The sequence below is a fragment of the Amborella trichopoda genome, chromosome 4 (assembly GCF_054954075.1).
Source record: "Amborella trichopoda isolate Santa Cruz 75 chromosome 4, AtrichopodaSantaCruz75HAP2 v2.0, whole genome shotgun sequence".
Lineage (NCBI taxonomy): Eukaryota > Viridiplantae > Streptophyta > Magnoliopsida > Amborellales > Amborellaceae > Amborella > Amborella trichopoda.
Window position 1 is genome coordinate 49,424,466 of NC_142339.1, and position 26,031 is coordinate 49,450,496.

Consider the following 26,031-nt stretch of genomic DNA (forward strand, 5'->3'; position numbering starts at 1 on the left):
AGGTCAAAAATAAAAAAATAAAAAAACGGAAAAAAAAGTAAAAAGAAACGTAAGCTAGAATGCCATTGAATCAAAAGTTAAGGATATCATTAGATCTAACAAATCCGATCCCACTAAAAAAATACAGCAAAAAATACCTACCCAAATAATAATAACAGAAGATAACATCATTTGTGATTGAGACATCAACGGCAAATAAAATTCTATGCATTTAATAGTAACATAAAATAAGTGTCTTATATTTATATTGTATTGACAAATAGACAACCTATTATTTAATAGAAGCATAAAATCAAAGGACTCTGTGTATGTAGCACGGGACATGGGTCGTTAAGAAAGAAAAGATGGTTGCTTTGCCATCGGATTGGGCTTTGAAGATCGGGTGCGAGGACGATGGTTTTTTAAGGGCGAGAGAGGACACGCTATGTGGACCGCTGGATTATGATAACGGGTGGCAGGGAGGGGTGATAGGTGTGGATTTGAACAAGAAGCAGAGTCACAACGCGAATGAGAGGGAGAGGAGGAAGAGGCTCAACACCGCCTTCTCCAACCTCCGATTCTTGTTGCCGGATTCTTCCATCTCTAAGGTCTGCAGCATCTCTCTACTAGTCCTAGTAACCTCGGTCAGTCAAACTTAGAATCGGCTGTTCAAATCGAAATCGGCACTCGCAGATCCAGTTTTGACGGATTTTATAGTCAGGTTGGGTATTTTCAAAAGCATTCGAAACAATTTATGTAAAATCCTAAAAAATAAAAAATTTGTTTGTAATGTATTTTTAAATATTTTTTATCATTTGCCACAAAATGGCTTCTATATTTTTTCATCTTTTTTTTGAAAATTTTGAAAATGCTTCTGGACACAAATTGATTTTTTTAAATCTATTTTTTATTTTTATTTTACTAATTTTCAATTTTATTTGGATGTGTTTGTTTAATCATTCTTTATATAAAAATTTTCTCTTTTTTTTTTTGAATTTTTTGTATTTTTAATGCTTTTTAAACCAGTCGGGATTTGTCAGTTAAGCCGGTTGAACTGGCCGGTATAACGATTACTCAAAACCGGGCATTGGCCAGCATCCAAGGTCGGTTCGATTTTTTAAACACTGCGTTCTAAAGATGGCAATGGGGTGGCCAGTTCTACCCCTAGCCCCACCCCATTCTAATGAGGAAAAGGAAAATAAAGTAAAAGAGATATTCAACAAAAGAAAAAACAAAAGAGGCCGGGCACATTTTTTTTGGGTCTAGGGCCTAATTTTTTAAAGACAGTGTCCGGGCCGGCCCACCCAACCCATTGACACCTTTATCTCTCTCCCCTCTTGTTGCTTTTCTAGTGCTCTGTTTCTTACTGATGTTGCAGAGAAAATGGAGTATACCCACCACAGTATCAAAAGCCGTAGATTACATACCAGAGCTCCAGAGAGAGGTTGATGATCTTTTGAAAAGGAGAGAAAAACTCCATGCAAGCGTTTCAACGCACCACGAAAGAACTCATCCTCTCACTTCTTGTCTCCCTACAGTCACTGTCATCAGAGTTGATCAACTGGAGATCACAACCCAAATATGCCTTTCCAAAGCTTATAGCCTTCCGTTCTCAACTCTTGTTGCAAGGTTGGAAGGAGAAGGCTTGCATGTAACAAGTGGTTCCACGTCTGCCATTTGTGGGAACAGAGTGTGCTACAATCTCCATCTTCAGGTACTACTTGCAACTAAATTTGGCTCTCTCTTTTTCTCTCCCAACCAACATAGGGAGCCGGCGATGGCTGAGGTGCTAATCTGGTTAGGTCGATCAGCAGATCTAGGCCCTGGTTCACGTCCAATTTTTGGAGCCAGTGAGTCACTCCAAGAATCGGGACTTGACATGGGGCTGGGTTAGGTAGTGGTCGATCTTATCCAACTATATATAATAATATTATATATAATATAATGAAAGAAAATGGTTTGACTGTGCTGGAGCCTTATCAAAACAAGTAAAGCAAGCATTAAAAAACCTCTAAATCAAGGTTGCGGTTTGCATAGAGCCTCTGAACGATCAAATTAGATCTCACCTTCAAATAGTATAAAAAAATGTGGTTTTAATATTGAAAATATTTGTGATAGCCTTAAAACATATTTTTATATTTAATTATAAAATTTAAAGCTTTAACAATAGTGTAGATCGCGTAAATTTATGAACACTTGAAAATCTTGAAAATTGATGGTCAAAAAATGCGTTACAAGATATACTATTTCCAAAACTTGAAATCCATTTTTTTCTCGTGTCCATGCATCTTGATGTCGAGATGATCAACTTGATGATATATTTGGGTATCAAAACATCATCTTCTAGTAAAATTTTTGTGGTGGGCTCTAATTTGACTGTTTAGAACCTCGGCTCTATATAAACTTTTCCCTTACATCAATCATCTTGACTTGAACATTATAGTTGTGAAAAAAAATAGAATTTCAAGCTTCAAAATAGCAAGTTTTATAATAAATTATTTAGATAATCTATTTCGCCCTAAAAATTGGTTTAAGAAGGATGTTGACCTTAAACTTTCCCTTAACCCATCCTATACCTGGGTAAAAGGGCATGGTTGTGTTAGGAACATGCTGGGTAAAAGGGCATGGTTATGTTAAATAGGCAGCCAACATAATTTTTTTCCCAAAGCCCATCATGATGATGATTTCACCCTAAACATCAGTGTTCAGAGATCCGCAAGATCTTTTTTGAGTTTTGGATTTCATTGTCGGTGTTGAAAATTGATTTTAGAGCCATCATGGATATTTTTGTTGCTGAAAGGACGAAGATTGCATATGAGGCTTTATTAGCCTAGGCCTTATAAAAACCTCATCCTTTAATAATTATTTATGTTTGGAAAATAGTTTGATAGGTCTGCAACCTTATCAAAATAAGTAAAGCCTCATCTTAAAACTCATAAAAATTATACTTCTATGTCGGAAATTCTTCAAAATCCACTATCTCTGCCTTGGTCATTATAATTGTGAAAAAAAGATTAGGATTTGAAAATAGTGCATACTGTAAAGCATCATCTAGACTGTCCATTTCGGCCTAAAAATAAGTGTTTAACGATTGGCAAGATTTGTACCATTTCTTAATACTCAAATTTCATAGCTGGTGTTGCAAAATTAATTTTAGAACCATCATGAAGATTTTTAATGGCCAAGGTACATTCCAGACGAGGATTCGAAATAGACCTTTGCTTTGTTTTATAAAGCCTAAACCTTATGGAAACTATGACCTTTAGCTTTATGTACCATACATATTATGTATCCTTACTTAGGAATAGGCAAAATAAGGCTTTGGGGAAAAAGTAAAGCCTCGCCTCAAAATTTACTAAAAATTGCAATTCCAGCATTGTAAAGCTTTTAAATCGATCATCTCGATCTTGAACATTATGGTTGTAAAAAAATTAGGATTTTAAGCCTTTGAAAATAGTGTATACCCCATTGTAATATGATATATGATCTAGACGGTTTAGTTTCAATTATTCGTGGATTCACAAGATCGGTACCATTTTTTGAGCTACAAATTTTATAATCTATGATGGACAAGAGATTTTCTATGCCCAAAATATTTTTTGAATGACATTTCAAAGTGAGGATTTACTTTCTTTTCATAAGGCCTAGGCATGATGGAAACTACACATGTTAGTTTGGGGTGCATTTATATAAAGGGAAAGGTTTCTATGCTTCCCCTACAACATAGAAGTTCTATCCTCCTCCTACCATCCAGCCGTCCAATTTTGATCAAGAGAGTCACTCACTGTTTGATCTGAAATCCGACGTCTCAAAGTAGTTTATTTTTAGTTTTTTTATACAAATTGTATGAATATAAAATTTGGTACGTGTCATCTTCTCATTGGGCGCACCTATAAAAAATATTAAAAATAATTTTTCGATAAAATATAATACCCAAAATATGCCTTAAATCTTTTAGGAGTATTTTAGTCATTTTATTTTACTAAAAATATTTTTTTATATTTTTCACTAGTACAAATTTAATAGAGGAATGGACGTCCAAAATTTGGTGTCAAAATAATTTATAGAAAAAAATTTAAATAAAATAGTGTATATACATGACATTGTGATTGGAGCAATCTTAACCCTCCATTCAGAATGGACAGTTGGATAAGGGCGAGGATAGAACTTTCATGCTCTAGGAGAAGTATAGAAAGCTTGCCCTTATATAAATATTAACTTTAGACAATACGCACCTCTAAACGCTGCTTAAAATATAGTTACGGTGTGATAAATCTTTATGATGGCATAAAAATCTAGTTGTAGTTAGAATTATGAAATTTAAAGCTTAAAAATTTGTACAGATATACAATTTATAGTATTTACTTAGTTTCTTTTTTCATCTCAATACTTTTTGGGTCAAGATGATCAATTGGATGGTTTTTCAACATTGGAAGAAGTTTTTGAAGTGAGTTTTTGGGGTGCACTTTATATAAATATTTGCAGTTTATGTATTCCATCATATTAAAATATAGGCTGAGGTTTGTATAAGGTGCCGGTGTACCTTTAAATTTGTCAAAAGCTGTAGTTTCAGCTCTAGAAGCCTCGCGATGACTTGAAAATCTATGTTCAACCATAATTATGATATTTAAATTTCTGAAAATACCGCAGATTGATCATGTCTATAAAATTTTAAAAATATTTAAAATAGAGCATCTAGATAACTTATTACAAGATACATTTTTTTCGTACTTGAGACCCCTTTTTTTATATATATTGATACATTTTGAGGTGGAGATGATCAATTGGAAGGTTTTTCAACTTCAAAACACATTTTTACTAGATTTTTTAGAAACATCTTAATTTTATAATATAAAATTGTGACCTTACGTAAACTTTGTTCGAAAATATAATAAAATGAATGCTCTCTCTCTCTCACCACTCTGCTTTTATGGCCGCAACCATCGCCAACTAATTATTCCATTTCACTATTTAATCAAATGTGAAATAAGCCTTAACCACCCCAACCAACTATTCCATTTCACTATTTGACCAATGTGAATAAAAAGTTTAAAGTTTGAAATTTTAATCTACCTATACATATTGATTTACCCATTGTAGGTTATAGAAAAATATCCCCTCTTTTTTTTACCTTACAACTCTCTCTCAGAATAATTCATAGTTTTGGTTTATTTCTCATGAATGAGAGAGAATAAGAATATATAGCCTACAACAAGAAAAAGGTAAAGAGTGTCTAAACTAAAGAGAGAGAGACTAAGGGGTGTTAAGAGAGGAGGTAGAAGCAATGATTGAGACATACGATAGAGGGGGATGGGGATTGAAAGAAGAGGGGAAAATGGAAGAGAGAGAGGGGCTGGGAATGGGTTGGTTTGGATCGCATTTGGATCTAGAGCATTTATGGGATTTAGATTTGGCTTCGGATCCGAGTGAATCCAGAATATTCAGATATGGATCCAGCTCTAAAAATGTACATGAGATATAGATTTGGATCCAGACTTGATCGGATCCAAAAAATTTATTTTATATATTATTTGATATTTATAAAATAAAAAATAATATATTATACATTATAAAAAATATATAATATATAATATAAAATAATATATAATATTTTAATAATTGGATCGAATCCAGATGGGATCTACATGTTCTCATATCCGATTTGAATAACTATTCGAATCTAAATTTTAGATGCGGATAACATCGGATCAAAATCTTAAATCCATACCCAGATCTGGATAGGATATGAAGTTCGAGTTTTGGATCCAACTCGAGTAAATTCAGCCCTAGTCATAGGGTTTGCTTAGCATAGAGCACAACAAAGATAGCTAGGTTCCTTGAATTAGGGAAAAGAGACAGGGCTTTCGGGGGAGAAGGATAAAATTTGGATCCGTGGAGAGAGCATAGTAATAGGGCTGGTTCTGCGTAAACAGAAAGATAGATTTGTGGGTAGGGGAGGGGGTTGAGAGAGATTGGGTTTTAGCTATAAGAGAGAGAGATTGGGTTTGGCTATATGAAAGAGAGAGAGTGGTTTTTATGTATGTATTTTAGAAGTAAATTAATTATAATTACTAATCGGTGTATTAACGATGGGTAATGAGAGAGAGAGATTGTCTTTTATGCATATATTTTAGAAGTAAATTAATTATAATTACTAATCGGCGTATTAATGATGGACAATATTGTTATGTGACCCCAACAATATATGAGTTACATGCGACTCCATTTCTTAGTCATTTGATCTTATTCGAACGTTTACGATTGTTCATGCGACAATGTCATGCCAAACACTTTTTTATTTTTTATTTTTTTCTACAAAATATTTTTGGAAGAAATTTTGGGCATCCCATTATAAAATTTGGGAGAACCTGGAAAAAATAAAAAGCAAATATTTTCTATAAAAATAAATGACTAATATGCCCCCATAATTTTTATGGGTATTTTGGTAAATTTTCATCAAATGAATTTTTTACTATTTTTTATTTTTTTTATGACGTGCACCCTGTCAGATCTATATATGCCCCAAATTTTGCTTCAAAATTATTTGTAGAATACAAGTAAAAAATAAAAAACTATCAGCTGTCCGAATAAGATCTGACGGTTAAACTCAAGCCATCTCAACCATCTATTAAGATCAAACGGTTAGACTCAAACCATCTCAACATCTACTCAAATATGATAGTTGAGACCAGGGGTCACATATATTATAATATATGCGGGTGAGGTCACGTAAAAATACTTCTTCCTCATTAACATTTGGCATATTTGCATGCTAGTCACCTTTTTCCCGGTTTCGAACTCATCCAACCCACAATTATTTTGAGTGTAATTCATTGGAAACATCAAGATAAAAATAATGGGCAATAATTGCTACAAAGCTTCCCAGTCTATCCGAACCATGTTCTTACTCGCGATGTACATGGAGAACTTTTGAGGGCTTCTTGAGACTTCATATGTGGCCTCAAATTTTTTTGTTATTTTGAAAACAACATTGGGTACTTATTTTTAAATATCCCAATTTATCTATCCACCTGGAACTATTTAGAAGTAAATCATGTTTTTCTACTTATTTGGAAAACGGAGCAATTTTTGCATCAACCAATTTGAAGGACGGATTTAAAATTTATGGAGAATCTTGATAAAGTTTTATATTGACTGCATGTCGTCAATCAATTTAAAAGAAATCCTTTTACAAGCAAACCCATTGATTAATAAAGTCGTTGGAATGTCCAAACGATATTAACGAGTGGGATTATCCATTTTTTTTCTTTTTTTTGTGAGGCCAACACATAACTCATTGGAAAACAAAATCTTTCTGCAGGCTAAAATCATGAACTTATCCATCAATGGACTCGTTTCATTTGGTGCTTCCTTTAAAAGAAGCTACTTGTACATGCTTTAAATTTGGAACTGCCCATTGCATTGAACTCTCCAAACAAAAGGGAAACCAATTTACAAACCATCCTAAAGAGAAAAGGTTCATGGTTTCTTTTTCATTAGTTGAACCACGAATAGGGTAAGAAGTATACACGCTCACTTAGCTTCTCATCCAACTTCCCTTTCTTTGCTTTTTTCACTGTACACATTACACAAGCTCCATGACATCAAAACCCCCTCTATTGTTTCCATTGTTTCCTCTGGTTTGAATTATCATGACCATATCATTTTCCATTGGATGAAAACTAATTATTGGGATAGTTTCGAAATTAGCTGATCTCAATTAGTTGAGAAAAAACTGTGACAATGATGATGATGATTTTGAAATTCTAAATCCTTGAATTCATCACCAATTATAAGCTGGGGATTCATTGGAGCTTGGATGTTCTACCTCACTGAAAGCTAGAATTATTAATATTTGGAAACTTCCTAAAAAGGGTAAGTGGAGTTCCGTGAAAGCATGGAAGTCACAGGTTCTCATTTCTTGAGCACCCAAAACTTCCTAAAGCCAGTTTTCATGTGGCACTTCTCATTTTACAAAACGAATAAGGGCACAATTAACTAGAACTTCCGGGTTATGGAAGTGGAAGTACCAAATATCAAACATGCAAACTTCAATCTCTTACCTTGTGAGGATTCTAGCTTGAGCTTAATTAGTCTAGGACTACTGAAACACTACATCCCAAATTTGAATCTAACAATTGGCAGAGACAAATTTAAGAAAAAAAAGTAACAAAAAAGGATTTCTTATCTTTATTCAAACATCCCTGCATGTCCTGCTTAATTAGCCTAAGAAATTACTTTTATTATTGTTTAGATGCAGAAAGGGTTCGCCACGGTGGACGATGCATTTCTCAGGGAGAATATAATACAACTATGTCAGCTGTCTGCAGTGTTTAGTCCAAGGCAGCATAGGAAGTATGTATCAAAACTTCAAAAGCATTTTGGCTATTTAGAAGAAGGTCATTTGTATTCCCATTTCTAGGGTATATAGATTATGTTTAAAGTATGATTGCCCCGCAGCCCATCTGTGTACTATCAAATCTTATGATCTAATAGCCTGCTTGTAAGGAACTACATTGTTGTTGATATGTTCCCTTTCCTTTCTTACTTCAAATGCCTTGAAAACTGTCCTCCACTAGCTCTGGTAGCTCCATGGATGGATGTAAACCTCAGATATTACAAATGTTGAATTAGCTTTTATGGGCGCTGTATACATAAGCCCCACTTATTAAACAATCTAAGTAAGATGTACTTTCAAATTTTGACGGAAAACCAATTTTTGATGGCCTGAAAATCAATTTCTATCCCTAATTATGAAAATTAAACTTCAAAAAATAGTGTGGATCGAGCATCTATAAATATTTGAAATTATTAAAAATAGAAAGTCTAGATAATGTAGTATAAGATGCATTATTTTTTAAACTTCAACTCCATCATGTTTACATCCATACACCCCCATGGTTGAGATGGTCAATAAAAGAGTCTTTAAAACAACCTTCTCCTGTTGGTTTTTAAGATGTGTCCTTTATGATATAAAATATATAAACTCTTGCCCATCTTTTACAGGCATAGGAGCGTCCCTCACAGGAGCAACCAATTTGTGTAACGGCAATGTGAGGAGCAATGTGATTGCCCAATGAGCACCCATTTATGTGAGAGGGCTATGCTCTCGTCACGACGGATACGATCATGATAAGAATTAGCATGATATATTGTAATCTCTTTATATGATAATTTTTTTCATATCTGTACAGATTTGTTGTAATCACATCTTTGATTGAGTCAATCAAAGATGAGTACATAACTATTATAAATAGAACCTACATCCCTCTCTATGGGGTGCAGAGAATTCTACATAAATATTGCCCTCTAAATTTCTTCAGACCCAAGGTCAAGTATACCTGTTGATCCTAGGTCTAATCAGGTCCATTCCCACCCTACCCTCCCATAGGCATGGGGCATGAAAGGGAGGGTAGGGTGGGAATGGACCCGATTAGACCTAGGATCAACAGGTATACTTGACCTCGAGTCTGAAGAATATTTGTGTAGAATTCTTTACATATCATAGAGAGAGACGTATGTTCTATTTATAATAGTTATATACTCATCCTTGATTGACTCAATCAAAGATGTGATTACAACAAATCTGTACAGATATGAAAAAGATTATCATACGAAGATATTACAATATATCATGTTAATTCTTATCATGATCATATCTTTCTAGATCGTTATCGTCATTCTTATTACTCCCCCTCAAATCATTGTCAATGTAAAACATTGACAACTTGTTTTCTATTGAACGATGTCGTGAAGTAGGAAGACTTTTTGTAAAAATATCAGCAAGTGGTTATGTTGTTGAAACATAATCAGGTGTAATTTCTGTACTTTCAATTTTTTCTTGAATAAAATGACAATCCAGTTCAATATGCTTGGTCCTGTAAGAAGAATTGGATTAAAGACAAACCTTATTGCACTCTGGTTATCACAACGTAGAATTGCATGTTGAATTGTTATACCCAATTCTGATAGAATGTGACAGTACTAAGTGATTTCAGCAGCTATAGCAGACATTGCTCGATATTTTGCTTCTGAACTTGAGTGTGAAACAGTCCGTTGCTTTTTACTACTACAAGACACTAGAGATCCTGCAAAAAAAAATACAAAACCTAGATACCGATCTTCTTGTATCGGGATCTCCAGCTCAATCTACATCAGAATAGGCGATTTAACTTGTCTTCCACCAATGAGAAAGAGAAGATCATCACCCAGGGTGCCTTTTATATATCTGAGAATCCTTTTAGCAGCTATGAGGTACACCTCATAAGGATCATGCATGAATTGACATACTTGATTGACCGCATAGGTGATATATGGTCGAGTGAATGTAAGGTACTGTAGACCAACAACAAGACTTCTATATTTTTTTGGATCTTGAACATGATCATCATCTCTAGCAGATAATTTATTTGTTATGATTATTGGCGTTGGTGATGGTTTACAATTACTCATTCCAATTTTTTCTAACAAATCTAATGCATACTTGTGTTGTTTCAAGTTCATACCTTGTCTCGTGCGCTCAATTTCCACACCTAGGAAATACTCTGAGTCTCCAAGATCTTTCTTAGCAAATTGTGCTTCGAACATTATCTTTAGCTACTTTATTTCATTATCATCATTCTCTATTACAATGATATCATCAACATACAGAAGCACAATCACCAGCTTTTGCTATTTCTTTTTGAAAAATAGAGAGTTGTTTACAACATTTCGAGAATAACCCCCTGCAAGAAAGGTTTTGCAAAAGCTTTCAAAGCAGGTTTGTAGGGTTTGATTGATTCCATATATTGTCTTCTTTAATCTATACACAAGATTAGAGCCGTTCCTCAACCCTTTCGCAAGTCTCTATCTTCTGTTGAAGTAAATTACAGTTTCTCTCTCTAGAAATTCCTCAAAAAAATTCAATCTCTTTCTTCTCTCTCTAAAATTTCAGTTCTCTCTCGATCTAAAAATTTCAACCTCTCTCTCATTCTAAAAATTCCTCTCATCCAATCTTTAAATTCTTTCTCTCTCTAAAAAGCAAAAAAAATAATCATATCTCGTCCAAACCTAAACTTTATCTCGTCAAAGAAACTGAATACTTTCTCTCGTCAGGGAAGTCTCGTACAACCCTAAATTTTGTGTCTCTTTGTAACCTATAGAACCATCAGGGAAGTTTCTTTAAAAATTCCTATCTCATCTTGCTCCTTTATCATCACCATTCTTCGTAGAAAAGTAATATCTTTCTTTACTTCTTTTACAATTAATTTTTGAAAAGTTTTTAACCACATAAAGATGAAAGTTTTTAAAACTTCTCGTCTAAAAAAATCTTATCTTCGTCTATATATATTTTTTTGTATTCAATTGTTTTGTCTGCATCAAAAAGAAAATTTAGTTCTTTGCATCCAATTGTTTTGTCCATGTGGTTGCAGACAAAAACAAAAAAAAACCACCGACTCCATTACGCATTCAAGTTTTTTGCATCAGTGGGTTTTAAAAAAGCCACATTAAAGTTTCTAATTTAACTTCCAAAAAAAAACATTGCGCTCATCTCTCAACGATTTTGCATCGGAAAATTCCCTCAACAAACAATTTCTACTCTCTTCCTTTATTGATGTCTTTCTCTCTGGATTTCCCAATTTCTACGTCCTCATCGTTTTTTTGCATCCAATTTTTTTTTTGTTAGCATCAGCTCTTGACATTAGCTCTCTCTAATCTAGATTTTCCAATTTCTAGTTCTCTCTCTCACCTCCAAGCTCCAAACATATCGTTCTTCCGGTCTTTTTTTTTTTTTTCTCTCATCAAAAATATCTTTTTTTGTTAACTAACTTTGATCTTAACAAGCCATCTGCTTCTCTTCTCCCTACAAAGAAATCAATTTGTTTTCTCACTCTATGACTATTATCATGTCTTCATCTACATAATTTCCAAACCTTCGTCCTCACCTTGTGACAATCAAGCTCTCCAATAACAATTTTCTACTATGGAAATGTCAATCATTCCTAGTGCTAGAGGCCAAAGAATTATGGGGCATCTTAATGGTTCTACACTGGAGCCTTCTAAGTTTCACCTATCTGATAAAGTTGCTCCTAATCCATAATATGAACAATGGTATGCTCGTGATCAACTCATCATAGCATGGATAAACTCTACGTTATCCCCTGATATTTTGGCACACTTATTGACATTGCCACCGCAAAAGATCTTTGATCTACCCTTCACGATTCCTATGCACAACAATCGAATGTGCGATTGATGTTCCTTCGCACTAAGCTTCAAAATTGCACACGTGGGACACAATCTATTCAAGAGTATTTAAATAAGATAAAATCTCTCTTTGACCAGTTTACTATTTTCTACGTGGGCTTAGTGAGGAATACAAAATATTTGTTACGTCAATTATGGCTCGGCCACCTCCCGTTATATACATCTTTCTGTCCTCTCCTACTTGAACATGAGTTGGTATTCAATCTTTAACCTATGAGAAACAGTGACTTAACCACTGTATTTGGACCCACACATGAGGTTCTCTATGCATCCCCTCAAATGCCCAAAGGAGGAGGAAAATGAGAGGTCATGGAAGAAGAAGAGGACAAGATTGTGGCAATCCCACTAATGGCCAACCTGATACGTTGCCCCATCTCAGTAGTGGCAATCTTAGTGGTGCTCGAGGTGGTCCACCACGCTATGTAAGTTGAGGAAGATGACTTTCACCAACACCACTAACACATCCTATGAATAAGACGACTCCTAAATCCAGTCACATCTATGGTCGTACAAACCATCTCACTCATCAGTGCTATTATGGCTACTCTCGACATAACTCTCAAGACAATCCTAATACTTTAACTTATTCATTTGGTTCTTTGTCTCTCACCACAGCCTCAGATACAAGTTGGATTGTAGACACTGGAGTTATAAACCATGTAGCTGATGATTCAGGTATGCTTGTTGATTTTATTATCCACAATGGTTCATGTCGTATCATTATGGGTGATAGTTCCTCAGTTCCTATCTCATATATTTGTACTTCATGTGTTGCTTCATCCATGGGTTCCCTAAAAGTGCCTAATATTTTTCTTGCTCCTAAATTTCAGAAAAGTGTCATCTGTATCTCAATTTATTGACCAATTTAATTGCTCTTTTCTATTTACACTTACTGCTCTTTTGGTGAAGGATCTTCGATTCGGCAAGCTCCTCGCTAAAGGAAAATGTTGGGAAATCTCTATTTTCTTAAAAAGTGATAAAGTTAATGCTTTGTTTGTTGTTGTTCTAGCCTTTACATATAGTCCTAGAGTCTCTACAGAATTATGGTATCATCAGTTAGCTTACACCAACTACGCTATAGTGGGCCACTTGACTAAACTCAAGGTCTTGTCATCTTTATGTAATAAAGTACCAAGCAACATTGTTTGCAAATGCTGTCAACTTGGAAAACATCACCAATTACTTTTTTTTTAGTGCAAATAAATATACTTTTCACTTTCTTGAACTTATTTATATTGATTTATGGGGACCAGCTAATTTTACCTCTCTCTCTAGCTCTCGTTATTGTATTAGTTTTGTTGATGATTTCACTCGCTTTACATAGATATGTTTTCTAAAATCCAAATCTCAAGCGCTTCAAGTTTTTAAGTCCTTCAAAGAATTCATCAAAAACTATTATTAATTGCAAATTAAATTCCTTCGTAGTGATAATGATGGTGAATTTACTTCTCATGCTTTTAGATCCTTCTGTCAAATTCATGATATCAAACAACAGTTCTCTTGTCCACATGCACCTGCTCAGAATGGTGTGGTAGAGCGAAAACAACGACACGTCAATGAATTGTGGTTGTCATTAATTCATAGTAGGGTACTAATGTATTTTTGGAGTGAGGTACAATAATGTTTGTTATTAATTGGTTACCAACCTTTGCCAATCCAAACAACATGCCCCCGTATCAAATGCTTATAGAAAAGTTCCTTATTACTAAATTTTGCGTGCTTTTGGCTGCATGTGTTATGTACATATTGATAAAACCTTAAGGCGAAAACTCTCAGTAAACGCATAAGAATATGTGTTTGTTGGGTACAATGATGAGTATAAAAGATATCGATGTTACTCTCATACCAGCGGAAAAATACATGTTTCTCGTCAAGTGACCTTTTATGATGGAAGATTCTACAAAGAAGTAAAGAAAATTTGTCAAAACGATGCCTCACGTTATTTACTTCTTTTATTATATCGCCCAAGGATACGTTATTTACTAGATCTCAATCATTCCTATAGGGCGTATTTGATAACCAGATGTGTCTTTCTAGAAGTTGAGAACTTCCAATTTTTGTGTTTGATAAAAAAATTGAACTTCAAAGAAAACTTCAAGGAATTGTTTCATGTTCCAATATTGCTTTAAAACAAAAGATCCAACCCAAGGGTTGGAACTCAAACTTGGAACTTTGTTTTGTGAACCCCCGCCCGATAACCCTTGCTCCATTGGCAGACCAGAGAAGCAAGTCCTCCATCAGCATCTCTTCACAGAGGTTCGAGCTCTATCTCTGCCATCTCTCAGAGCTTGCGGTTCGCAGATAGCCCTTCGTCCGCCATCTCTGAAACAAGTTCGAGCTCTCTCACTCAAACTTGGTCATGCTTTTTGTAGCAGTCCCAATTGTAAATTGTGAATTTTGTCAAAAGCCCTAAATTTCACTGGACTGGTGTTATGATTTTTCTTACCATTTGAGTTATTGTTATGATTTTTTCTTATCATTTTGTTCGTTTGTGGAGATACCAGGGATTTGGTGTTAGTTTTATGTGGTGGAAGCTGTAGGTTTCCTTGTTATTATGATTCCTATCATCTTGCTAAATTGATTTCCAAATGGTTTTGTGTTTTTAAATTGTCTTCTCTTTGTTATTCATTTGTGTAATTCTATGGGTATGCAAAACTGATTTTTATTTTCTTGGTTTGAGTTTTTCGATTCATTCTCTGAACTGTGGTTTGTTTTGCTATGGTGATAGAGAATAATAGGATCTCCATGAATAATTGTTTCCAATTAGGGAAAAGTGTTGCATATATTTGCTTTCTAATTGATTGTAAAAAATGAATGAAAATTCTTTCAAGAGAAAAATGAATAAAAATTAGCATGTTGAAACATGGTCATTGCAACCTCAGCATGCATTAGTTCTTTTATTTTGTTCACATTTGTTATTCACATTGAATAGAATATGTTTTCTATAGTGAATTTGATTATAGTGTACTTTCTCATAAAATAATTATTGTTTATTAGTTGTTATTAGATGTTGATGAATGACTGATTTTTTGTTGAGGTTGAGCTTGATTGTTTTGTTATTTAATCACCTGTGCATCTGTGATTTGATATGGTTTAGTTGACAAATTCTTTTTTTGCATCTCTCTCTGTGTTTGTTCTTGCTTTTTTTACTATAAGTTCTTATTTTTGTTTATAGTTATTTTTAGGTAGAATATGCTTTTTTTTATGAGCTCCGTTTAAATCTATTGGTCTCTGTGTTTGTTCTTGCTATTTTTACTCTGAGCTCTGATATCTGTTTACAGTTATTTTTAGATGAAACATACATTTTTTATTGAGCTCTGTTTAAATATATTGATCTCTGTGTTTTTTCTTGAGCTCTTGAAGCAACGAGCTCTTGAAGCAAAGAGCTCTTATTCTCTGTATTATTGATCTCTGTGTTTGTTTTTGAGCTCTTGAAGCAAAGCTCTATTATTCTCTCTGTGTTATTTATCTTGAAGTATGCTATTGACTCTGATTTTCATCATCTTTCTCTCACTATCTCTTCTTTAACCTCTGATCCTTCCTATTACGGCAAGATCTATTTTTGTTATTTTTTTATGTTTGAGTTTGTTGAATTTTACTTAGCTCCAATTATGAATGTTGTAGCTACCATGCTCTTTTTGTTACCTTTCTTTTTTTAATGAATAATGCTTATGGGTTCATGATATTTGATATAATTTTCTAAGATATACAACTATGATATGGATTTGTTTATATCTTTTTATGCAAACAAGATGTGTATGAATTACCGAATATAATTTTTTGTATTTGGGTTTTTGACTACTTTCTCTGGGTGCTAACCTTGCTTCCTATTTGTGAATAAAATGCTAAAAGCAAATTGGAATTGAGATTTATCTTGCTTACTTTTTTGTGATTTTTGTTTTGGGATTTGGTAAGTTTTACTTAGCTCCAATTATGAATGTTGTAGCTACAATGGTGGGGTTGAATGATTATATAGAATATAATATATCCATTCTTTCCCTATAATAGGATGGACCCACACACGTCATCAAGCATAATGAATGAGAATATAGGATCCAAGAAGAACTTGCATTGGACACAAGCAGAAGATGATTATTTCATTGAACTTATGGAGAAGGAGAGCAGGGCTGTAGGGAACGCGGGGGAGGGGGGGGGGGGGGGAAGAGGTTTAAAAAAGATGCTTGAAAACAGATGGTGGAAGCAATGATAATTAAATATGGGTCAGTAAACACGGAAAGTAGATTAAGGAGTAATCATAAGTTCTTCAGAAACATGTACAATTACATAAAAAAACTTATGGCGGTATCGAGGTTCGGATGGGATGAAAATAGGAGGATAGTAACCGCCGAGAGTGTTGTTTGGAATGACTTCTAAGCGATATGTAATTACTCATTTGCATAGGCTTTTAAAATGTTAAATATATTTAAATACGAATATCGCTAAAAATAATGGTCTTTCATATGTAGGAGAATGATTGGGCAATAAATATCATACTTTGCCTGAATATTCGCTGCTAAGTAAGATCTTTGAGGGTAACATGGTAGATGAGACTTACAAATCGACTGGGGGTGGCATTAGAATTGAGCCAGAAAGGCCCAACACTGCATTATCTAATGACCACCCCTTAGATGTCCAGGTTGAATCTAGTTCATCCTCATCTGATGACCTAGTATCATCTAGAGAAAAAAGACGACAGTCCCAAACTCCGATAAAACACATCGTCGATCAAAGGAACCCACCTTTAATGACTCCATGACTAAAGCCATGACAAATATGGCCAATAGCATTGAGATGCTAGTACGTGACACCGCAAGTAACAGCAGTACTCCTGTGATGCATGGTCCCAAGGCTAGGAGAGAGGCCTTAAAGATTGTTGAAAGCATATGGAGAGTAAGTGAAGTTAGTGATAATGTCCTTATAATAACGGCAAGGATCTTCCAAGATTCTACAAAGGCAGAGATGTTAATAAACTTGGAGGATCGAAAGATGCAAAGGGCTTACTAGGATGAAGAGATAAAACACCTTTAAATACTTGATTGACTATGTTTACTTTATGGTTTCCATACTATAAATATGTATGTGGATGAATTCTTTCATTCATATGTGGATGGTTTCTTTCATTTTAATATCAAAGATTGCTTCTTGGTTTTCATTATGGATGTGGATGGCTTCTTTCATATTATGGTTTAATAAATATTACTTTATGATTTGCATTTTATAAATATGTATTAGATGAGTTATTTCATTTGTATGTAGATGATTTCTTTCAATTTAATGTCAAATGTTGCTTCATGTTTTTTTTTATGGATGTAGATGGCTTCTTTCATTTAATGGTTTGATTAAAGATTGCTTTAATGGTTTGCATCTTATAAATATGTATATGGATGGCTTCTGTCATTTTAATGTCAAAGATTGCTTTCATTTAATGGTTTGATTAAAGATTGCTTTATAGTTTTCATCTTATAAATATGTATGTGGATGGCTTCTTTCGTTTTAATGCCAAATATTGCTTTATGGATGTGGGTGACTTCGTTCATATAATGGTTTGATTAAAGATTGCTTTATGGTTGTGGATGCCTTCTTCCATTTCTAGTTATGGATCCCCAAAAGCATTAGTTGATGGTAATATTATTTGTTGTATATACAATGTGTTTTGCATATTGGTATATCACTACGCAAAAGAGGAGAAGGCGTGTTCATATTTCAATTTTTTCTGGGTGCAACTATGTCCAATACTTGCTGTCACGGCACCTTCGTAAGTGCTTCGACCAGTTACGAATGGAAAGATGTGCTTTTATCAGTCTATGCAATTTGTTAAAGGAGAGGACAAACATTACAGATATAAGATATTTGACCGTTGATGAGCAAGTAGCCATATTTTTAAGCATCGTCACACATGATCAGCGGAATAGGGTGGTCCAGGAACATTTCCAATATTAAGGGCAAACCATAAGTTACTATTTTCATAGAGTTTTACAAGCCATCTTATAATTGGAACCCTTGTTCCTGCAACCAGCAAGCAATGAAACACCGACTCACATTGCTGGTGATACACTACGATTTTACCCATATTTCAAGATATGCGAGTGTCAAGTAATCTACACACATCCACTGAGATCTAATATATAATAGTATGATTTTTTTCTCGTAATAGGATTGTGTCGGAGCTATTGACGGGACTCATGTCCCTGCTCAAGTTCGTAGTCGATTGCATAATTGTTTCCGAAACATAAAAGGTTTTCTTAGCCAGAATGTTATGACTGCGGTTGGTTTCGATATGCGCTTCCATTATGTACTTGCAGGTTGGGACGGATCCGCATCAGATTCTAAAGTCATATATGATGCAATTAGTAATGAAGGCAGTAGGCTTGCAGTGCCTGAGGGTAACTTCATTCCTTCCTATGTTTCGTTGCTTCGGTTTGTATAACATTTCTAGTATAATATTTGGCCTTACAATATACTTATTGCACAAACATGGTACAGAAAAATATTACCTTGTAGATGGTGGGTATCCTACTATGCATGGTTTCATAGGACCATATCGAAGAGTCCGTTACCATCTAAACGAATTTACTTCAGGCCCATGAACTCCTCATAATCACAAGGAATTATTCAACAAGTGGCATTTCACGCTTAGAAATGTGGTGGAGAGGACGTTTTGACTACGGAGGGCCAAATTTCCTGTACTCAAGAATCAAATGCAGTAACATTTACGAACATAGGTTGATGTAGTTATTGCATGTACAATATTGCACAACTACATCATGATGACACAGGGAATCGATAGCAGAAGAGAGCTGTGTTTTTGAAGAAGGATTGAGAGTCAACTCGTAATTGACGGAGATGATGGGTTTTCACAATTGACTCAGGGGCACGTTGATCATGATGTGTGAGATGCCATGGCGACACAGTTGTGGGAGGCCTACCTAAATCGCCAGCACTTGTAATTAAACCTTGTTCTACATTTTATATGGACCTTATTTTGTGGCCACAAATATTGAGTCCTCATCGAATGTTATCTTCATTATATTGTATTTTGAATTATGTATGTTTAAACTATTACAGGTTATTGTTGAATGGGCTGGTTTTGTACATGGTTTTCTTTATGGATGCATGAATTGTGAATGTTGCTTGACATGCGTCACAAATGTCTTAACAGATAACATACAAATATTGTGTGCCATTATAATCTTAGTAAGAGAGAGAGAGAGCATACAAATGTTGTGTGCATGACTTGTGAATGACGTATATTTTTGAATTGTGAATGACGTATATTTTTTAGGCTGAGATATGGATGCATCAGTGCTGAATGTAAGTAGTTCTCAAGTTATCACGGGTTATTCTTGAATGAGTTGATTTCTTACTGCTTGCATTGTGCATGCATGTTTGAATAAGCTGATTTCTTAGTTCTTGCATTTTTAATTATGTATGTTTAAACTATTACAGGTTAGTGTTTAAACTTAATTAAATTGAGATTGTGCTTGACATTGTCTATAGACTGCTTTAATTTTGAGGTGCAATGAAGTTTATCATGGAACATTTGCGTCAATTGGTGTACAAATGTATCTCTCTCTAGGACGCTTCTCTCACTCATCAATTTTAAAACTCTCTCTGTCTCTCTCAATCCAATGTGCGTTACTGTCAATTGATATTGTATTCCAAGAAATAATATTATACAAATTAATAAAAATAATTATCTAGGTCTCAATTTTAACATTTACGTCTTACCTATTATTTAAAGCCAATCCAATACAGATATCCAGTTCTTCTTTAACTTCCCAGGAGGTTATCAAACATAGAAGCCAGGAACTTCTTAACTTCCCAAGAGTTTATCAAACACATAAGCCATGAACTTCTTTAATAACTTCCAATTTAAGAATGAACTTCCAATTTACAGTTCATGAACTTGCTTCCAGTTATCAAACTGGCCCATAGAGTAGTTCTTAGTCCTTGATAGATGAAGTTATTGGCTAAGTACTGAGTGGTGGTGATAATGTTTAATCCCTCTTCAAGTATACCAACCCACAGTAATAATCCATGTTGGTCATCTAGAGATGTTCAACCACGAAGGTTCTTTCCGATAGAAAAGTGTGCGTCATATGGTGAACACTCCCCTGAACATCATTCATTTCTCACTGCATCCGCTAAACATACAAAACCAAGTACTTACAGAGACGCCACAAAAAATCCCAAGTGGATTGAGGCCATGAATGAGGAATTTCTTGCTCTGCATCAAAATCACACTTGGGATCTTATACCTAGACCAAACAATAAGAATGTTGTTGGATGTAAGTGGGTTTATAAGATCAAGTACAAAGCTGATGATACTATTGAAAGATACAAAGTGAGATGAGTGGCTAAAGGTTATAATAAAAAATATGGGTTGGACTATAAATAAACCTTTAGTCCAGTTGTGAAGATGGGAATTGTCACACTAGCATTAGCAATGGTTAATCTCTATGGTTGGAGATTATGTAAGTTAGATGTCAAAAATACCTTTTTGCATGGTGATCTTCAAGAAGAAATCTACATGGAGCAACTACTGGGGTATGAAGAATCCAAATGCTCTGATACTATGAAGAAATTTAGAGGACAATATTTGTATAGAATTTTCTGCACCCCATAGAGAGGGATGTAGGTTCTATTTATAATAGTTATATACTCATCCTTGATTGACTCAATCAAATATTTGATTACAACAAATCTGTACAGATATGAAAACGATTACCATACGAAGATATTACAATCTATCATGTTAATCCTTATCATGATCGTATCTGTCTAGATCATTATCATCATTCTTATTAGGGTTCGGGTATAGGTCTAAATTTTGGACCCGAATACTAGTCGGGTATGGATTTGGGTCCAGTTGGACCTAACCCGTACCGGTAATAAGAGGGTATATGATGGCAATCATGTGCCTTTAAGCACGCACTAGGTGTTCATATTGTCACAATAGGACGTGACTAGTACCCGATCCGTTGCCACCCCTAAGGGAGGGGCGTGCATCTCATTAGAGCGAGCGTTCAAGCGATTAAGAAACAATCTCCGCTTTTGCAACATCGAAGGTGATCATGCAAGAAAAAGTTGTGTTTGTTTTTTTTTTAATTAATGAAAATATTTTAAACTTGAGGTAGGATTTTTGGGTCAAAAAATATAAGAGTTTATTTTGGTCCGGTGAAAATATCTTTTCAAGTGTATTATTAAAAGCGGTATAATTTCTCATGTTTTATTTTTATTTTTTATTTTTCTGATTTATTTTTTTCATTTCCCCATATCAAGTGGTATCAGAATGTATTAGCAAGATAATACAAGGCTTACAAGATCTAGACAACAAATTACAATATGAGGAACAAAAATATAAATAGGCAAATCCTAAGCATAGAAGATGTTGACAACAACTCAAATATGCTACAAATTTTGATTGAATAAAAAAATATGATTGTTGTGGCATGCGAAATACCACCATTTGAGCTCGATAGAAACATCAAGATTAAGTTTGGTATTCCAAAGTTTATTACAAGTTACACACCAAGCATTGGATTAATTGTTTATTGAAGTAGATAAAATATCAAGACAAATAGTGAGAATTCATCACCAATTATTGGAAATGCCTATGGAGGATAAGATGAATTCAGTCAAGCTTCTCCCAATCTTGGAAAATGATAAAATTATGTTGCAATTTTAATTTATTATTTTGTAAGAGATTGAAATTTAGACTTTTAGCCGACCCCAAATAGTTGGGGAAAGGCTCTGATAATGATGATGATGACGATTGAAATTTAGACTTTAGGATTATTTTGAAATTTTAGTTTTCTTTTAAAATAATTATATCTTTTTTTGTTGTAGTAATTTTAGTGGTAAAATTGGAAGATTTAATATAGGACATGGTTTCTATAAGTTCTTGGACTCATATCTAGAAATGTGCCCCCTCTTAATGGTGTATTTTTTAAATGGATAATTTTTAAGAAATTATAATTTCCAACATAGAGATTATTAATATGTAAAAAATAATTTTAAAAATAAAAAAAGATAAATTTTTTAAGTAAATATTTAGACCATTGATTTTAATTTTTTGTTGGTGGGACCACCATTTACATCCATCTTTGAAATGGGTGGTTTATGCCTTGGGGAACACAAACTTACGTTTGTGTCCCCCATCGTATATAAGATTTTGGAGAATTATTTGGTGCGTCCAAGCCGGAACATGTTACTATGTGGGCTTGGAGATCTACACCATCTACCAAAGAAAGTGTAGATCTATACCATAAATAATAGTCCTCCAAAGAACATGTAAAATCAACGGTTCAAATATTTTCTCTAAAAAATATTATTTCTAGTTTTTAAAATTTATTTATTTTTACATATTAATATTCTACATGTTAAAGATTATATATTCTCCAAAAATTTGGATTAAATTCTATTTAAAAAGTAAACTATTAAGGGTTCCGCATTTCTACATGTGTGTCTATACACTCATAGAAACCATGTCCTAGCACTTTTTCTTTAATATAATTAGAATCTTTTTGTAAGCAAGTTAAGGTTTTGGGATTATTTTCTTTTATAAATATACAAGTAGTAGATAAAAAAAAGGAGAGCAATGGGATTATTTTCTTTTATAAATATACAAGTAATAGATAAAAAAAGGAGAGCAAAAATAAGAGTTTACTCTAGTCACATGAAGACAAATATCTTTGAGTGGACTCCATGTAGACCCTAAAAGAGCATATAATCTCTTATATTTAATTTTTGCTATTTGTTTATTTTCTTTCCGATCTTGCATCTGAAATACATGCCCATTATCTCCCTCCCTCCTCCAAAAAAAAAAAAAAAAAAGGAGCCTTTTTAAAAGGAAAAAGTTTGTATAAAGATGCAAGCTCATAATGTAGAGCTACAGATGCACCTCAAAAATCCATCGGAAAGTTTTAATGTTGAAAAACCCTTTGATTGATCATCTCGACATCGAGATGTATGACCATGAAAACTAAAAAGATTTTAAGTCTAAGAAATAGTGTATTTTACAACATATTATCTATACCGTCCATTTTCAAGATTTTCATATGTTTATAGATCTACTTGATTTTAACCATTTTTGAAATTTAAAATTTTATAATTAGATATAAAAATAAATTTTGAGACAATTCTAAAAACATTTTATATTAAAATTATATACCATGATAAATTTTGGAGGTGCCCCTTACCTCTACAACTACGAATTCATTTGTATGCCAAATGCACCCTTTTTAAAAACACCCTCATTTAAACCCATATTTTCCACTTTCTCTCTATAAGTGAGTCAGGTACAAAATGTGCAGAACCAACACAACTTGAATAAAGGAATCGATCCTTTAGTGTTGGACCAACAAAATTTCAATATAAGCTAGTTGAATGCATTTTGTGCCAAATTAGTAGAGTTTGAATATCAGAAGCCAATTCAGGACATTTTTTGTTAGAAGACGGTCTAACACATTTTGTGTCAGGATCGGCATGAGCCTGTTCGACACATTTTTGTGCTGACCGGCACATGTTGAGCATCACAGTTTGAAAATGTAGGTTAATATAGAGGGGCATTTTGGTTTGAAAAATAAAGTTTTTACTTAGGGGTAAGTGTAAAAATTAGCATTGAGGTTAACAATGTGGTAGCAAGAGCAGGTTTTCGTAAAGAAAAAGTTTGTACAAAGACTCTAAACAATCAAACCACCACCAAAATTTTATTAGAAGAGGTTGTTTTGATACCCAAATTTCCTCAGATTGATTATGTCGATATCAGGACGCATGTGCATGAGAAAATAATGGATTTCAAGTTTTAAAACTAATGCATCTTGTAACGCATTTTTGGACCGTTAATTTTTATGATTTTCAAGTTTTAATCGATCTATACTAATTTTGAAGCTTTAAATTTGAGGAAAAATACATATATATCCTTTCTATCCGTTATATGAGTAATGATCCTATGAGACCCTCACACACCCATGTGTGTAGGACCCTAAACGATTACCATTAAATTTAGCACAGATCTCTAGAAAAGTAAGTCCACATCCATGTGATACCTTTTCTAGATATCTGTATCAAATTTAATGGTGATCATTTGGGATCCTACATAAGTGTGGAAGGCTCTTATATGATCATTACTCCCGTTATATTTACTGTTACTAGAAAAATACTTTTTAGTTTATGTTATTACAGATATATCCGCTTTTTGAACTTCATAACATTTTTTTAAAACCTATTTTTTGGTTTTTCAAAAACTTAAATTTCTAAATATTAGGTTTTTTGAAAAAACCAAAATTTAAGAAATTTTAGTTTTGAAAATCCCTACTTATATTTTGTATTTTTAAAAATAGTAAAAAATCTCTTCTATCCTCTCTCTAGCAAAATAAAGCAAATGATTTTCTTGCCTCAAGTGCTCTCCGTAACTCTATTTGTTAAATAAAGTAGTCAGTCATATTTGTTCACGGGCTTATTCTCGTTAAAAATGGACGTTTTCTAGAACAATCCACATACAGAGCGTATATGGCGGCTCCCAATTGTTGAGAGAGAGGGTTTATTTCTGTGTTCGTCTCTGCAACTTATAGGTTGTGGTTTCTCTTGGCATTAGGGTTTGCTATTTCGAGGCTTACAAGGATTTACCACTCCAAAACCCTAGTTTCTCAAGGATGTTATTCTCTCTTTCTCTCAAATGATAGATTTCATATGAAGCATAAAAAAACTTGACTGCAAAACCGTGGCTTTTAAATGCTTTCATATGGCCACTCTCATCCTATATTGACTGCGCGTTTGTTCAAGAAAGCGTTTGCTTTATTTCATCTGAGAGAATAGATAGACAGGAGAAGAGATTTTTTAGGATTTTCAAAAAATATACAAATATAAATTCGGATTTTAATAAAGGAAAATTTCATACACAACCTTAATTCTCCATCTTATTTCTTTGTAGACATTCTTTCCACTTTTTTTTCGAGCATAATAAAAAAATCTGTAAGGATTTTACCGCATCCCCTCATCTTTTATCTCCATCATTTATTCACTTTTTTACCATAAAAATAGCCCGAACAAACTTTTTTATATCATTTCAACCAAAAAATTATATCTTTTAACCCAAAAACGTTTCTAAAATATCTTATTATTATATATTTTGCCTTTTTAGCCTCTCAATGCCACGTCGAGGGCTCCCTATCTCTCATATTGGGTTAAAAAATAGCATAAAAAAGTTTATTGGGGCTAATTTTTATGATCAAAAGCGAATAAATGAGGGAGATAAGAGATGAAAGCGTGCGGTGAAATCCTTTTGGGATTTTTTTATGCCGCTAGAAAGAAAAATGGAATGAGGGTCTACCATGAAATAATATGGGGAATTAGAGTTCTGTATGAAATTTTTAAAATTTTGTTTTTAAAAAACTTAAAAAAATGTTATGTAGTTAAAAAAACAGATATATGTGATAAACGAAAACTAAAAAATATTATTGTAATAACCATAAATATAAAGAAAATTGTTTCATGTGGGCTGGACCGCACGACTACATATGTGGTCCAAAAAGTATAAATCATCCATCTTAAAAATGGGTGCAAGTAGGTGTTCCATCTAAAAACAATGGAAACTACTGGTCCAAATATTTTCTTACTAGAATTATTATTTTTAATTTTTAAAATTTATTTATTTTTTCATATTCATGATCTCCATGTTAGATATTACATGTCCTTAAAATTAATGTCCTTAAAAATTAAGTCCAAAAATCCATCTCAAAAATAGATTTGTTAATAGGCCCGCATTTTTACATATGCGAGCTTGGCCACATAAAAACCAGGTCC

At 33.7% G+C, this 26,031-nt stretch overlaps 1 protein-coding gene across 5 annotated transcripts; it reads left to right on the forward strand.

Annotated features, from left to right (window-relative positions):
• Window positions 1–270: 270 nt before the first annotated feature.
• LOC18429005 (protein IRON-RELATED TRANSCRIPTION FACTOR 2) lies at window positions 271–20,976 on the forward strand. 5 transcript variants are annotated; one of them, XM_088864141.1, is made up of 6 exons: window positions 271–587; window positions 1,358–1,693; window positions 8,234–8,334; window positions 14,442–14,556; window positions 18,528–18,608; window positions 18,805–20,976. In XM_088864141.1, exons 1-6 carry the CDS (start codon window positions 345–347, stop codon window positions 18,955–18,957), a joined length of 1,029 nt encoding a protein of 342 aa, XP_088720267.1. In that variant the 5' UTR covers window positions 271–344; the 3' UTR covers window positions 18,958–20,976. The 5 variants fall into 5 exon arrangements, with proteins under 5 accessions (XP_088720267.1, XP_088720268.1, XP_006838370.4 ...); XM_088864142.1 differs by having other exon boundaries at window positions 18,709–18,864; XM_006838307.4 differs by having other exon boundaries at window positions 18,528–20,976.
• Window positions 20,977–26,031: the final 5,055 nt, after the last annotated feature.